Source organism: Acinonyx jubatus, chromosome A2 (genome assembly GCF_027475565.1).
Source record: "Acinonyx jubatus isolate Ajub_Pintada_27869175 chromosome A2, VMU_Ajub_asm_v1.0, whole genome shotgun sequence".
NCBI lineage: Eukaryota > Metazoa > Chordata > Mammalia > Carnivora > Felidae > Acinonyx > Acinonyx jubatus.
This window is the reverse complement of record NC_069383.1, coordinates 160,383,905-160,399,801: the sequence shown is the minus strand read 5'-3', so window position 1 is coordinate 160,399,801 and position 15,897 is coordinate 160,383,905. Positions and strand designations below refer to the sequence as shown.

Sequence of the window (15,897 nt, the reverse complement as noted above, 5' to 3'; positions counted from 1 at the left end):
TCGAACTCACGGGCCGCGAGATCATGACCTGAGCCGAAGTCGGATGCTTAACCCACTGAGCCACCCTGGGGCCCCTGTAGAATCTAGAATTCTAAGTCTAAACCTGGTCTTCCAGGCTGTGACGAAGATACATTTGCAAAGTAGGGCAAGGGGAGTCCTTGACTTGGGAGTGTGTTTGCTACGAACATCTAGGTATGTGAGTGGTACTGGCACCATTTGTAACCTTGCTCAAAAACCTGACAATCTCATAGGAAAGAGCACAAGGGGAAATAAAAGAAGTAGAACACAGGATTCTACTTCTTGTAGAATAATAGGATAGTATTTTAAAATATTGTGCACATGTATACTTTCCAAAGATAAAGGTTGAGTTTCCAAAGTCAAGCCAGTCGTTCCAAGAATGAGAGCCCAGGGTCTTCCAAATAGGAGACCCAGTTAGTGAAATGAACACCCAATGTCTCCTCTTCTTTGACTGTTGCATCTGAGCAACAGTATCTCCTTGCCTTGTCTTCTAACACTTGGACTCATGCAGGTTCTGTCTTCAGCCCAGAGCTCCTCCCCTTGCTCCAGAAAAGGCTCAGCCAAGCCTGACAACCGTCTCCACTCCCACCGCAAAAGTCCCCTCCCTCCCCCCCGGAAGAACTTATAAATCCTAAGCTTTGGCCTCAAAACACTGAAAAGGCTCCTGCCAATCTAAATAAGTTGGTCTGAGATGCATGGTTAGGCGCAAATTAGAATATTTGCAATATGTGCAACAACGTAGTCCCATCTGTTTACTCATCACTGTTATGGAGTCTCTGTACACATGTGCTCATGCAGAGTGCCAGTCACATGTTTCAGGAGCTTAAAGTGTAGGAAGAATATATGTATTTAATTTATTTGTGATACATGGGTACAGACCTTGTGATATGTCATGTGTCCCAAGCATTTTCAAACATCAATTCCTTTAATACCCTAAATAACCTTACACTCCATCTACTCTTAAGATCACCATTTGACAGGGGCGCCAGGAGGCTCAGTTGGTTAAGCATTGGACTTTGGCTCAAGTCATGATCTCTAGGTTCGTGGGTTCACAGATTGGAGCCCCATATCAGGTTCTCTGCTGTCAGCATGGAGCCCACCTTGGATCCTCTGTTCCCTTCTGCCCCTCCCCCCCATGCCCATGCGTTTTTATTCTCTTTCCCCCTCTCTCTCTTTCTCTCTCTCCTCTCTCTCTCTCTCAAAAATAAATAAACATTAAAAAAAATACCAGGGGCACCTGGGTGACTCAGTTGGTTAAGCCTCTGACTTCGGCTCAGATCGTGATCTCGCGGTGCCTGAGTTCGAGTCCTGCGTCGGGCTCTGTGCTGACCGCTGGGAGCCTGGAGCCTGCTTCAGATTCTGTGTCTCCCTCTCTCTCTGCCCCTCCAATGCTCACAATCTGTCTCTCTCTCTCTCTCTCTCTCTCTCTCTCTCTCAAAAATAAATAAACATTTTTTTTTAAATTTTAAATCACCAATTAATTGACAGAGGGAGAATCAAGGCAAAAACAAGGTATGTAACTGACCCGAAGTCCCATACCTACTAAGGGGTGGAGCTAAAATTTGAATATAAGCCATTTAGTTAGCTCTTTATTCCATGCTCATACATATGACATTTTCTTCCCAAGTCTTCACGCTATAAAAAGCTTTCATGTGAAGCAGTTATGTATTTCTTATCCAATAATGTCATTATTTTATATGTAAGTGAAAAACAAAACACCCAGAGAGTAAACATTCTCACACATACACACCGAAGTTTAATTCTACTAAAATCTCTTGTTCCTGATACTTAATACAGAAAACATTTCAAAATGTTTCTTCCCAGCCTGAGAGGGTCCCCCAGGAAATCCCATTGGCACCCTCTAATAAACAAAGGATGGGCTGAGAATGGGTCTCAGGGAAAAGGGTGACCTCAGGAGTTACCACTGAATCACACTATTGTTGTGAGAGCCTAAGCAAGTGGGATTTAGGCTCCATAGTGTTTCAGCCTAGGTGCTAATTTTCTAGATGTGTTTTGGAGGCTAGTGTTGAAGTACAGGAAAAAAGGATGGGTCCCTGTATCTTTGGGGAAATGGGAAGAGAGAGACAGAGATAGAAAGGAAATGATCATTTACCTCCACAGCATTTTGGGGTGGGGGAAATCCAGCCTAAAAGACACAGTCTTGTGCCTGGAGTAACTCAAGGGGTTGCATCTTCTTTGATCAAAACATACAGCCCATCTTCATGGACCTGCTTCATCTAAAAAGGATAAAGGAAGGAGGAAACACTTTAGTGGTCTTGCTTGACAGTGGTATTGGTGAGGGTAGTGACTGTGACTGGCTCATCTTTGCAGCCCCAGCAAATAGACTCTGGAACAAAATAAGCTGAACGAAGTCAATGGGTGGTTGGGCTTTCAAAGTCTAGAATAAAGTGCAGAAAGAGAAGATTTGCAGGAAACACTGGCCACTCTGGGGGATGGCCATGCTCCTTTTGTCCCTACATACTTGTTTGGGAACGTACAGAATCCAAGGTGAAGTCCGTCCCTTGGATAAGCAGAATTTCAAGGAGGTAGGAGTGTGGTCCCTGGTGCTCAATAAAGTCAAACTTTGTGCAGTGTCTGGACATGTTGTCAATGAGAAGTTAAATTCTATCTGCCCCAAAATCATTAACTAGGCCTTAACAGAATTGAAATAAATATCTTGAAAAGTTATTCTGTTCATTGAAGTCTTATTCACAATAGCCAAGATATGGAGATAACCTAAATGTCCTCCTATGGATGAATGGATATAGAGGATGTGGTGTGAATATATATACATATAATGGAACATTACTTAGCCATAAAAAATGTAATCCTGCCATTTGTGACAGCATGGATGAACCTGGAGGGCATTTTTCTAAGGGAAATAAGGCAGACAGAGGAGGATAAATACTGAATGGTATTACTTATACGTGAAACCTTTTTTTAAGTCAATTTCATAGAAACAGGATGGAATGGTGGTTCCCAGGGGTTGAGAGTGGGGAAATGACTCCTCATTGTACCCTTTGGGCCAAAGGGTACAAACTTTGGGAAGGATGAATAACTTCTGGGAATCTAACGTAGAGCATGGAGACTACAGTTAACAATACTGTATTATAAACTTTGAAGTTGCTGAGAGAGTGACTCTCTAATATCGTCATGATATACCAAAAAGAATAATTATATGAGTTGATGGAGCTGTTCACTAACCCTATTTTGGTCATCATTTTGCAGTATATATGTGTATCAAATCAACATACTGTATACCTTATACTTACACACTGCTGTATGTCAATTTCATCTCAATAAAGCTGTAAAAAAAAAAGAGGTACTAACACAACTGGATATCTACATTTAAAAGGATGAAGTGAGAGGAGACTGAGTGGCTCGGTCAGTTGAGCTTCCAACTCTTGATTCCAGCTCAGGTCATGATCCCAGGGTCATGGGATCAAGCCCCGCATCAGGCTCTGCACTGAGCATGGAGTCTGCTTAAGATTCTTTGTTTCACTCTCTCTCCCTCTGCCCCCTCCCCCGCTTGCGCTCTCTTTCCCTCTCTAAAATAAAATTTAAAAAACAAAAATAAAAATAAGCAATAAAAAGATGAAGTTAGACCCCCTCCTTCACACCTTATACAAATATTTGCTTACGTCTTAGATATGACAACAAAAGAACAAGCAACAACAACAAAAAATAGAGAACTAGGACTTCATCAAAATTGAGAACTTTTGTGCAAACGACACTATCAAGAGTGTGAAAAGACCACCTATAAAATTGAAGGAACTATCTGTAAAGCATAAAAGGGTCTAGTATCAGAGTATAATAAGAATTCTTACAACTCAACCACAAAAATCAGACAACCCAATTTAAAAATGGGAAAAAGCCAAGAACCATAAAATACCTAGGAATAAACCTAACCAAAGAGGTAAAAACTATGCTGAAAACTATAGAAAACTTATGAAAGAAATTGAAGAAGACGTAAAGAAATGGGGAAAAAAATCCATGCTCATGGATTGGAAGAACAAATATTGTTAAAATGTCGATACTCCCCAAAGCAATCTACACACTCAATGAAATCCCTATCAAAATAACACCAGCATTCTTCACTGAGCTAGAACAAACAATCCGAAAATGTATATGGAACCAGAAAAGACCCTGAATAGCCAAAGTAATGTTGAAAAAGAAAACCAAAGCAGGAGCCATCACAATCCCGGACTTTAGTCTGTATTACAAAGCTGTAATCATCAAGACACTATGGTATTGGCACAAAAACAGACACATATACCAATGGAATAAAATAGAATAGATAAACCAGAATTGGACCCACAAATGTATGGCCAACTAATCTTTGACAAAGCAGAAAAGAATATTCAATGGAATAAGGACAGTCCTTTCAGCAAGTGATGCTGGGAAAACTGGACAGCAACATGCGGAAGAATGAACCTGGACCACTTTCTTACACCATACACAAAAGAAACTCAAAATGGATGAAAAACTGAAATGTGAGACAGGAAACCATCTCCTCTAGGAAATCCTAGAGGAGAAAACAGGCAACAACCTCTCTGACCTCAGCCTCAGCAATTTCTTACTCAACACATCTCCAGAGGCAAGGAAAATAAAAGCAAAAATGAACTATGGGGACCTCATCAAGATAAAAAGCTTCTGCACAGCAAAGGAAACAATCACCAAAACTAAAAGGCAACCAACGGAATGGGAGAAGATATTTGCAAATGATATGTCGGATAAAGGGTTAGTATCCAAAATATATAAAGAATTTCCCAAACTCAACACCCAAAAACAAGTAATCCAGTGAAGAAATGGGCAGAAGACATGAATAGACACTTTTCCAAAGAAGACATCCAGATGGCTAACAGACACATGAAAAAATGCTCAACATCACTCATCATCAGGGAAATATAAATCAAAACCCCAATGAGATACCACCTCATACTGGTTGGAGTGGCTAAAATTAACAACTCAGGCAACAACACATGTTGACGAGGATGTGGAGAAAGGGGAACCCTCTTGCACTGTTGGTAGGAATGCAAACTGGTACAGCCACTCTGGAAAACAGTGTGGAGGTTCCTCAAAAAATTAAAAATAGAATTATCCTACAACCCAGCAATAGCACTACTAGGAATTTATCCAAAGGATACAGGAGTGCTGATTCATAGGGGCACATGTATCCCAGTGTTTATGGCAGCACTATCAATAATAGCGAAATTATGTAATGAGCCCAAATGTCCAACTGATGAATGGATAAAGAAGATGTGGTTTATATATACAACAGAATACAGAATGCAATGAAAAATGATGAAGTCTTGCCATTTGCAGCAACATGGATGGAACTGGAAGATACTATGCTAAATGAAATAAGTCATCCAGAGAAAGACAGATATCATATGTTTTTACTCATATGTGGAATGTGAGAAACTTAACAGAAGACCATAGGGGAAGGGAAGGGAAAAAAATAGTTACGGAGAGCAAGGCAAACCATAAGAGACTCTTAAATATAGAGAACAAACTGAGGGTTGATGGGGGGATCTGTGGGGGGAGGGGAAAATGGGTGATGAGCTTTGAGGAGGGCACTTGTTGGGATGGGCACTGGGTGTTGTATGTAAGTGATGAATCATGGGAATATACTCCTGAAGCCAAGAGCACACCATATACACTGTATGTTAGCTAACTTGATGATAGATAGATGATAGATAGATAGATAGATAGATAGATAGATAGATATAGATGTTTAAAATGGGCAAAAGACTTGAGAGGCGCCTGGGTGGCTCAGTCAGTTAAGTGTCCAACTTTGGCTCAGGTCATGATCTCACAGTTCATGGGCTTGAGCCCCACATTGGACTCTGTGCTGACAGTGTGCAGCCTACTTGGGATTCGCACTCTCTCCTCTCTGTCTGCCCCCACCCCGCCACCGCTCATAGTCTTGCTCTCTCTCAAAATAAATAATAAACTTTTTTTTTTAATGGGCAAAATGGGGCGCCTGGGTGGCACAGTCGGTTAAGCGTCCGACTTCAGCCAGGTCACGATCTGGCGGTCCGTGAGTTCGAGCCCGCGTCAGGCTCTGGGCTGATGGCTCAGAGCCTGGAGCCTGTTTCCGATTCTGTGTCTCCCTCTGTCTCTGCCCCTCCCCCGTTCATGCTCTGTCTCTCTCTGTCCCAAAAATAAATAAACGTTGAAAAAAATAAAATAAAATAAAATAAAATGGGCAAAAGACTTGAACAGACATTTCTTCAAAGAAGAGGTGTGTGTATGTGTGTGTGTGGCCAACAAGCACATGAAAAAATGTTCAACATCGTTAGTCATTAAGGGAATGCAAATTAAAATTACAATAACATACACTCATACCCTCTAGGATGGCTATAATTTTAAAATGAAAAATAAAGGGGTGCCTGGCTGGCCCAGTTGGTAAGCATATGGCTCTTGATCTCAGGGTTGTGAGTTTGATCCCATGTTGGGTGTAGAGATTACTTAAAAATAAAATCTTTTTTGGGACACCTGCGTGGCTCAGTCGGTTAAGCATCCAACTTCGGCTCAGGTCATCATCTCAAAGTTTGTGAGTTTGAGCCCCTCATCAGGCTCTGTGCTGACAGTTTGGAGCTTGGAGCCTGCTTCAGATTCTGTGTCTCCCTCTCTCCCTGCTCATGCTCTCTCTCTCAAAAATAAATAAACATTAAAAAAATTAAAAACAAAATATTTTAATGGAAAATAAGTGTTGGTTAGGATGTAAATAAATTGGAATCCTTGTGGAAACGTACAATGGTGCAACCACTTTCACAAGGGTGAAAAATTGTTCGGTGGTTCATCAAAAAGTTAAATGCAAAATTACCATATAACCCAGCAATTCAATCCCTAAGTATATACCAAAAAGGGTTAAAAACAGATATTTAAACAAAAGCATGTACATGAATGTTCATAGCAGCACTATTCATACTCACCAAAAGGTGGAAATAGCCCAAATATCTATCAGTGGGTGAATGAACAAATCAAATATGGTATATCTATACAGTGGAGTGTTATTCAGCCATAGAAATGCAGTGCTGATACATACTACAACATGGATGAGTCTTGAAAGCATTATACCAAGTAAAAGAATTTAGACACAAAAGGTTATATAGGGACACCTGGGGGGCTCAGTGGGTTAAACATCTAACTTTGGTTCAGGTCATGATACAGCTCATGAGTTCGAGCCCTGTGTGGGGCTCTCTGCTGTCAGCACAGAGCCCACTTCATATTGCATTATTTCATTTATGTGAAACATTTAAAATAGGTAAACGAATAGAGACAGAAAGCAGATTAGTGCTTGCCAGAGTATGGGGGGAATGGGCATGCTTAATGGGCATGGAGTCCCCTTTTGGGATGATGAAAATGTTTTGGAAATAGATAGAGGCAATGGTTGTGCAACATTGTGAATGTATTAAACACCACTGAATTGTACAGTTTAAAATGGCTAATTTTATATTATGTGAAATCTACTTGAATAAAAAAGTCAGATTGTCAGATTGAATAAAAAAGCAAGACCCAGTTCTATGTTGCTGCCTACAATAAATGTACTTTAATGTTTACTTATTTTTGAGGGGAGGGTGCAGAAAGAGAGGGAGACACAAAATCCAAAGCAGGCTCCAGGCTCTAAGCTGTCCGCACAGAGCCCAATGCGGGGCTCGAACTCACGGACCGTGAGATCATGACCCTGAGCCAAAGTCGGACACTTCACCGACTAAGTGACCCAGGCACCTCAAATGTACTTTAAATACAATGACATAAACAGGTAAAATTATGGAACAAAATATGCCATGCTAATACCAGTCAAAAGAAAGCTTAAAGCTGCATCAGTAAAGGAGAAAGTATATTTAAGAACAAATATGATGCATCCATACAGTAAGATACTGCTTGATATCTATGATAAACTTGATAAACTAAGAGTACATGCAACAAGAATGAATCTCAGCATAACAATGTTGAGTGAAAGAAGCTATACAAAAACAGAGTATATACTCTGCAATTCCATTTATATGAAACTCCAGAAAATACAAACTGATCTATGGTGACAAAGCGGATCAGTGACTGCTTGGAAAAGATGGGATAAAGGAGTGACAAAGAAGCAGAAGGAAACTATTGGGAGTGATGTGTACTTTCACTGCCTCGATAGTGGTAATTGTTGTACACACATATACATAAGTCAAAACTCATCAGATTTTACACTTTAAATATGTAACCACCTTGTTGTATGTTGATTTTACCTCAATAAAGCTGTTAAAATATTTTTTAAGTTGACTATTGCCTAACAGCTGGATATTTATCCACAAGAAGTTAAAATAAGCACCCCTCCCCCCGCCAAAAAAAAATATTAAGTGTTTGTTGACAAAATAACCAGACCCTGGTCAAGAGCGGGCATCTTCATAAGGCTCAAAGTTAACAAATATTTTATAAATACTGTTAAATTTCACATACATACCCCTTACCGTTCAAAGGAGCAACTCATATTTTCAAGAATCTGGTGGTCTTCCATATATTCTCTGGCCCAACCACCATCCCAGCACACATACACACACACTAAACCTATAAAAATGAGGAGGTCACTGCTTCATATAGTCACACAGTGTCTTGGGGGCTGTCTTTGGCCTGAGAGAACCATGGGTTCAGGTCACAGCTCTACCACTTTCTGGAAGTGTGACCACCTGTAAGTTATTTTCCCTCTTGAGTCTTGTTTGTCTTACACATAAACATCACGAAATTCCTACATCTCAAAAGCCATTGTTAAGGACAGAATCACATTCATTTAGCAGGTAAAATGGTCAACAAGTACAAGCTCATTAGTACTAATATAATTATCAACAGGGGGATCTCAACTTTACAAAGCAGGGCCCTCCATTCATGTAAATAGTGCTAAAGAATAGAGGCAGAATCTACTACAAGTGATTGGGACAGCTACCTTTGCTTTCCACAAATGCATGGAAGAAAACATGAACCCAACAAGTCATAGGATGGGAAGAAGCTGGACAGGCCCTTAGCCTTGACTATAAGGCCCTGGCAGCTGGACCACAAATTGGCGCTTTGGGGAAATGGGAGCGGGGGTATGAAAGAACCACTGGGATCATGCCAGCAGCCCCCTGGGTGGTCATCACTTTGGCCTGAGCCCAGCTCTGCTGAGCATTTTGACCAAAGCCATCCGCACCTCCCGATTTCTCAGACTGTAGATAAGGGGGTTGAGTGTGGGAGTGACAAGGCTGTAGAATAGGGAGACCACGTTGTCCTGGTGTGGGCTGTGGTAGGCACCTGGCACCATGTACATGAACGCAGCAGCACCATAAAAGAGTCCCACTACCGTGATGTGCAAGGAGCAGGTGGTGAAGGCCTTGTTTCTGGCCTCCTCAGACCGCATGCATATAACGGCGCCCAACACGTGGCCATAGGAGATGGCAATGAGGGAAAGGGGAAGGACAAGGATCAGCACCCCGGAGGTGGACAGCGCCAACTCGTAGGCCGAGGTGTCTGCACAGGAGAGCTTCAGCAGGGCTGGCACCTCGCAGAAGAAGTGGTCCACGATGCGGGAGGCACAGTAGGGGAAGTGCAGAGTGATGGAGGTCTGGATGGAGGCATTGAGCACACCTGCCAGCCAGGAGGAACCCACCATGAGCAGGCACACCTGACGCCTCATGAGCACAGGATACTGTAGAGGGTGACACACAGCAACATAACGGTCATAGGACATGAGGGCCAACAGGATGCCCTCAGCCACACCCAACAGGGTCAGGAAGAATATTTGAGCTGCACAACCCTCAAAGGAGATGGAACCTTCTCCCTGCAGGAAGTGGGATGCCATCTTGGGGATGGCGACCAGGGGAAAGCCAACATCAAACACAGAGAGCTGACTGAGAAGAAAGTGCATGGGTGTGTGGAGCCGGGAGTCCATGTGGATCAGGAAGAGCAGAATGGTATTGCCCAGGAGGCCCACGGTAAACGTGGCAGCCACCAGGGAGAAGAGTAGCTGACGTGAACCTGAGTGACTGAAGAGGCCCACTAGAATGAAGTCAGAGGTCACTGACTGATTCGCATCCCCCATGTTTCACACAATGTACTTTTGCTGTAGGAAGGATACCAATGGCAAGATGCCTGGGTGGGGATGGCAAATAAGTTTCTACCCACGTGCCAACTGCCTCCACTTGGTAGTGGCTGCCTGGAGAAGTATTACAAGGTCACAGCTAGAATCAGCAGTTGGAAATGCCATAATCAGTGAGTGACGTCTGTCACAGGCATGGGATGGGACAACAACAACTTGCATCTCCGAACAAGATACTTGGCCACACCCTAGTAAAGAGTGACACACTGATTCTTGAGGTCCAAACACTGAAGTCCAAGTCAAAGACGGTAACTCAGCTCCAGTAGAATGTTTCAATACCTCTCCTTCCCATGGTCCTGGGGCCAAAGCAGAGGTGAGACTCCAAAAAGGCTGGGTGGTGAAATGGAGGGTGCTGGAGCCAAAGCAATAAACCAAGGAAGAAAACAGAGAAACGTCTAGGTCCAAGAGCCTGGATGAGAATATGGGGGAAAGATAAATCAATGATGAGTCTGTACTGGGTCAAACTGAGGGTATGAATCTCCAGAGGGCGTGAGCCACAGAGGGTGGCTATGGGTGACAGCAGGTTGGGGAACCAAACGGCCTGGAGTTGGGTGGGGAGAGGAGTTGTCAGTCAGCTCAGCTGTCATTGGTGATTTTGTTGCATTGGGTGAAGAGTAGTGACCTGTGGACAGTCTGACTCAATTTCAAGTCAGGTACCAGGCCTAGAAGGTTGTGTCTAATATCACCTGGGCGAATGAGGCAGACAAAAAAGAGGACCACGGATTAGAGGGAGCTACACGCTTAAACTGGGAATAGTTAATTCTCCTGGCACCCTCCAAGCCTCCGGGCAAACCGAGCTTGCCCTGGAATCCCATGCACCACCCACAACTCCAACAGTGGACAGTGCAAGACCAAAAGCATGTCTATTCCCAACTGCAGGTGATTAGAGAATCAACAAGACTGGCCATTTAAGGGCAAGTGGATTTTACAGAGGGCCTCACTGGAGCTCTTTTTCCTAAGGCTGCCATCCTCACTCAGAAAGCCTTAAAGGCTGTTTAATTATCCATCATCCTGATTTTCCCATCATATCCAAGCTCCCAACCTACCATTCACCCGTGCATTCAATAAAATTGGGCCTCAGATAAGCTGGGCATAAGATATCCAGAGGCGAAGCACCCTACACAAGGTCCCTCTACCTGCACCCCACATGCTCCATCAGGATACTGATGACAAACAAGGAGATAAATGGACAAGATCTTTGTGATAGAGGGAAAGTACATTGAGGGAAGTGAATAGGATGTTCTGTAGGAAATGACTGCTAACACCACAGGGCATGGTCAGAGAAGTGTCTTGGGACAGATGCCCTCAGTATCTGAAGAGCTTCTAGAGAGGGATGCTGTGTCAGGGAACCAACTGCCTCCTGATACTGGGAGGTGAATGTTAGTGAAGCCAGATGGGTGCTTCACCCTAACAAAGAACTTTCTGACTGTGAAATCCAACCAAAAATGGAATGGGCCGCCTCACTGACAGCATTTTCCAAAGTCAGTTGATGATGTTAGGAAGTTAAGATAACAGTCCTGTGGTTATCAAAGTTAGAGTTTGAGAAGGAGAGTGAGCATTGATCAAATCATTTCAGAATAGTCTAATCAACAACATAATGGAGACACATGCGTGAGGCTTTGGGCACCAAGGGGATGAAATTCTGCCTGGGGTGGGGTCAGAGAGGACTTCACAGAGGAGGCATTGGAGCTGGGTTTTGAAGATCAGATAGGAGTTTTACAGACAGCCAAAAGAAGGAAAGTTGTTCCAGGCAGAAGAAATAGAGCACACAGAATTAGTGCTTAGGAGAGTGTACCCAAGGGTCGGACTAAAATGAGCTTGGATCCCAGCTCAACTAGTTTGTGGCGGCTCGACCTTGGGTATCTACTTAACCTCAGTTTCTTCATCCATCAAATGGGTGACAGTAATCTGTGTTAAAGCACAGTTGTAAAGATTAAAGGATGAATGTTCAGAGCTCAGTGCCTGGCATGTGGCAAGTGCTCAATAAATATATATAAATTGATATAATTTACATAAATATAATTATACATAAAATCTACAAATTATATAATTGTTATAGAATTATTACTAATTCTCTAGAGAGGAAATTCATTAGAGATTGCTAGTTGATGCGTGCTTAGCACAAGGCCAGGCACATAAAACCTTCTCAGTGCTGGCTGATTGTTATGATTACTCAACATGGTGGCTCCTTCCATGGTCTGACCCTGTCCAGTTCCGTCAATCCCTTTAGTGCTTCTCTGTGATGCCCTCGTCCTGTGTAGAACCCCACCGGCCCCTTCTCTGGCCTCTAAGATCCCTTAGCAGCGTCTCCCAAACTCCACTCAACCCCAGATCCATTAGCCTACACCAGGGTTTTTCCACCGTGGCGTTATCTGGGGACAGATAATTTTTTGTGGTGGGAAACTGTTCTGTGCATTGTATGAAGTTTAGCAGCATCCCTGGATCTCAACCCACGAGATGCCAAGAGCATCCCCCACCACTGCCTCTCATCATGAAAACCAAAACTGGCTCCATATGTCCCCAGGGAGGCGGAATCACCCCTTGTTGAGAACCTCTGGCTTAAAGACAGGATAATTGTAACCTGTACATTTTCCTCGATTCCTCTTCCAGATGTTTATTCTTAAATTGGATTAAGCTCAGACCCCGCATAAATCCTGGGAATATCTTACTATTTCCATGACTCCATACAGAAAAAAAATTAATTGTTGCAATGTTTCTGCCATCTTATAGCCATCCAACCCCCCCCCCCCCCAAACACCAAGTATCCCAGCCAGTGAAATAGCTTTTACTACAGGCTCCTGCCAAGGGCTATTTAAATGTCCAAATGAACCTGATCTCACTCTATCACTCACATAGACTCGCCCTAAAAGAAACTGACACCAATTAAGGACTGTCCAATTAAGGACTCACTTAGCAAGCATCTGGCTAAGTGTTTTGTGTGCTTAACACTTTAATCTTCGAGTCTTGGAGATCGTTGCACAACAATACGAATGTACTTAATGCTGTGAATGGTACACTTAAAAGTGGTTGAAACTGTAAATTTGTTACATGTATTTTATCACAATTTGACCCCTGCCTGTAGGCATTGTTTTATCTGCATTTTTTTTTACAAGAAGACATATATGGGTTCAGAGAAGTGTAGGGAGTTGCCCAGCACCACCCAGCAAAGAAGTAACAGCTGAAATCTGAACAGAATAGGAATCTGATTCCAAAGTCCCTGTTTTCCCCTTTGCATACTGCACACTCCCCCAAGCACCATAATACACATTTCAGAATTTGTTACACATATTTACATACTCAGTCCTGTGTGCCCCCAAACAAGCCTTTCCTTCGAGGGTGCCCAGGTGTTCCCCCTGTTATGCCAACAATTACTGGGTTTTTGGTATCTTGGTGGCCGGAGATTCTGGTTGTGATCCCCTTGTGTCCTGAGCTTTTGACAAACTCTTTCCCCTCAAGACCTCTTCCTGAAGAAGATTGCCATCCACCCAACCTCTGCCCTGCAAGTGAGACAGGCAGGGGTGGGCAGAGGTAGCCACGAGTTACTCAAATCTGGGCTGGATCACCTGGGACTCTTAAATCAGTACTTTTCTTCTGGCTTGAAGAGAAGCCCTTTGGGCAAGTTTCCAAGATGCTCCTTCACCACTTCCTTTCCCCACTGTCCTCAGTAATGCCAAAATGTGGGTCTGGGGCGGGGGGGGGGGGTCTCTTTGCTGACGCCAAGAGACCAAGGAAAAGACACTGGCATTATTCACCTTCCTGTTGCCCATACAACTTCCCATCTCTCCACCATGACTAGACATGATCTGGGCCCTTGGTAACCTAGCTACTCAAATGACAGTTTGCCGGACCCTGCCATTTACATTGTCTATTTATCCTCACATTTGATTACACCAGCTCAAGGATCCACAGCACAGCTGGCTCAATAAATACTTGTTGAGTGTATCCATCCTGTAAGGGAAGCGATATTTTTGTTGGAACTCATGTTACCGATACATGGGCTGAGGAAGGGGACGTGACTTACCGAAAGTCACACAGCTACTGAGAGGGCAGGCTAGATTTGGAATCAGCACATCCCTGGAAGTAAGTGGTTTCTTTCTTGCAGTCGATGCTCAGCTCTTGCGTCCAGGAAGTCAGAACTGAGAACTCCTTTGGGGAGGATCCCTGCTGTGGATGGCCAGTCCTCAGGAGGGAAGCTGAGGGTGCCCCCAACCCATGCCAGATGGGTGGTTCTGACCAAGGTCAGGGGCCCATGTCTGGCTGCTTCCAACAGCTTTTATGGAAAGTCAACACGAGATGACCTTCAACATGGCGTCAACATCCACATGGATCACCTGCCATCTAGAGGCCTGGCCACCTTGGGTTCATAGCAGTGAAGACAGACAAGGAAAGAATAAACACTCAGTATAACAACTTCCTGCAGGTTGGCAAAAGTCAAAGACGTGGACAAGAACTCATCCTTCCATCCAATACCCGTCAACCCAACATGTCTACGGAAAACAATATCACCAGCTCATCAGATCCATCCTGCCACCAATGTCTAATCTCTAAACCATGCCTGGAGCTTCAACATCCCCACAAGCCTGGGCTCCAAGTTCTTGCCCCCCACCCAGCAGGGTCTGCATGTGGCATGAAGGACCTTTCTCAACACCCCATAAGCATGTCAACACCTCTCATTCTAGGATAGCCCCCGATAAAATCTCCCTCGATTCCAGCATCAACCAGTGCTGCCTGTCTATGCAGAAACAGACATCATCATCTGGGGCATAGATGTCATTATCTGGGGGTGGGGACTCCATGGAGACCTGTCGCATCAGAAACCCCTATCTGCGAGAGAGGAAATTAGTTGCAGTGGGAGCCTAGAGCCCTTGATATTTTGTCCCTGGAGGCTGTGGAAAAATACTCATCTCTCAACTACAGGAAGGATGGGCAGCACTGATGTCGGTAAATGGATGTAACAGATGTCCAAGTGTTTTTGTTTGGGTCTAACCAGGAGGAGTAGATGAGGAATCCATTGCTGCAAATGGATCCCATGCTCGAAAAAAAAAAATTTCTTTTTCATGTCCAGGAGGTTTCTTCTGAGTTAAATAATGAGGCAGCTATGGTGGTAAAACGCCCAAGAGGCAACTTCCCTGGGTGGAGGCATTTCCTCCTCTAGGGGCCTCCAAGACTCAGGAGATGCAATGATCCAAAGACAGATGGTTCTAGTGCCTGTGAGCTTATTGTGTATCCACAGCTGAGCCAAGAGAAAGGGGAGAGCCCAGAGAGCCAAGCTACCTTGGGCAGGGATGCCCAGTGCAGGAAGCCACAGACAAGCCTCCCGAGGCCAAGTGAGTGACCGGGAGTGTTGCTCAAACCAAAGCTGAGTCAGAAAGGTGGAAACTAGTGGAATCAGGATAGAAGCAGGAATGAGTGACCTGGGTTGAGGACTTGATATATAGAGGCAACTACCAGCCAATTCCTTGTGCCGTGCCACCTGCCGTACATCCAAGCCCAAGGCAGGCATTAGCAATTGGCCTTGTGGCTTTCTACTTCTGAGCCTGGATGGAGCTTCCCAACTCGGCACGCCAAACAGTCAGCCCTTACAAATTGGATTTGACGTTCGCCGTGAAATTTTTCCAAGCAGATACTAGACCAGTACTCAAAGCAGTTGTGACAGTCTGTATGGAGACAAGGAGTTCGCACCAGAAAGTTATTCAACACACTGCTCCCTTAACTGAGAACATCTTCCTCTGGAAGAAATGTCAGCTGAACTAAAT

The 15,897-nt window shown here is 43.9% G+C and overlaps 1 protein-coding gene across 1 annotated transcript; it reads right to left on the bottom strand.

The window, feature by feature from the left end:
• Positions 1–9,142: 9,142 nt before the first annotated feature.
• LOC106970770 (olfactory receptor 2Z1) lies at positions 9,143–10,084 on the bottom strand. The gene has a single exon (XM_015067456.2). It carries the CDS (start codon positions 10,082–10,084, stop codon positions 9,143–9,145), a length of 942 nt encoding a protein of 313 aa, XP_014922942.2.
• Between the last annotated feature and the right edge of the window lie 5,813 nt (positions 10,085–15,897).

Excerpts from the sequence above, each read along its gene's own strand:
- LOC106970770 (XM_015067456.2), bottom strand. The coding sequence starts at position 10,084 with ATGGGGGATGCGAATCAGTCAGTGACCTCTGACTTCATTCTAGTGGGC.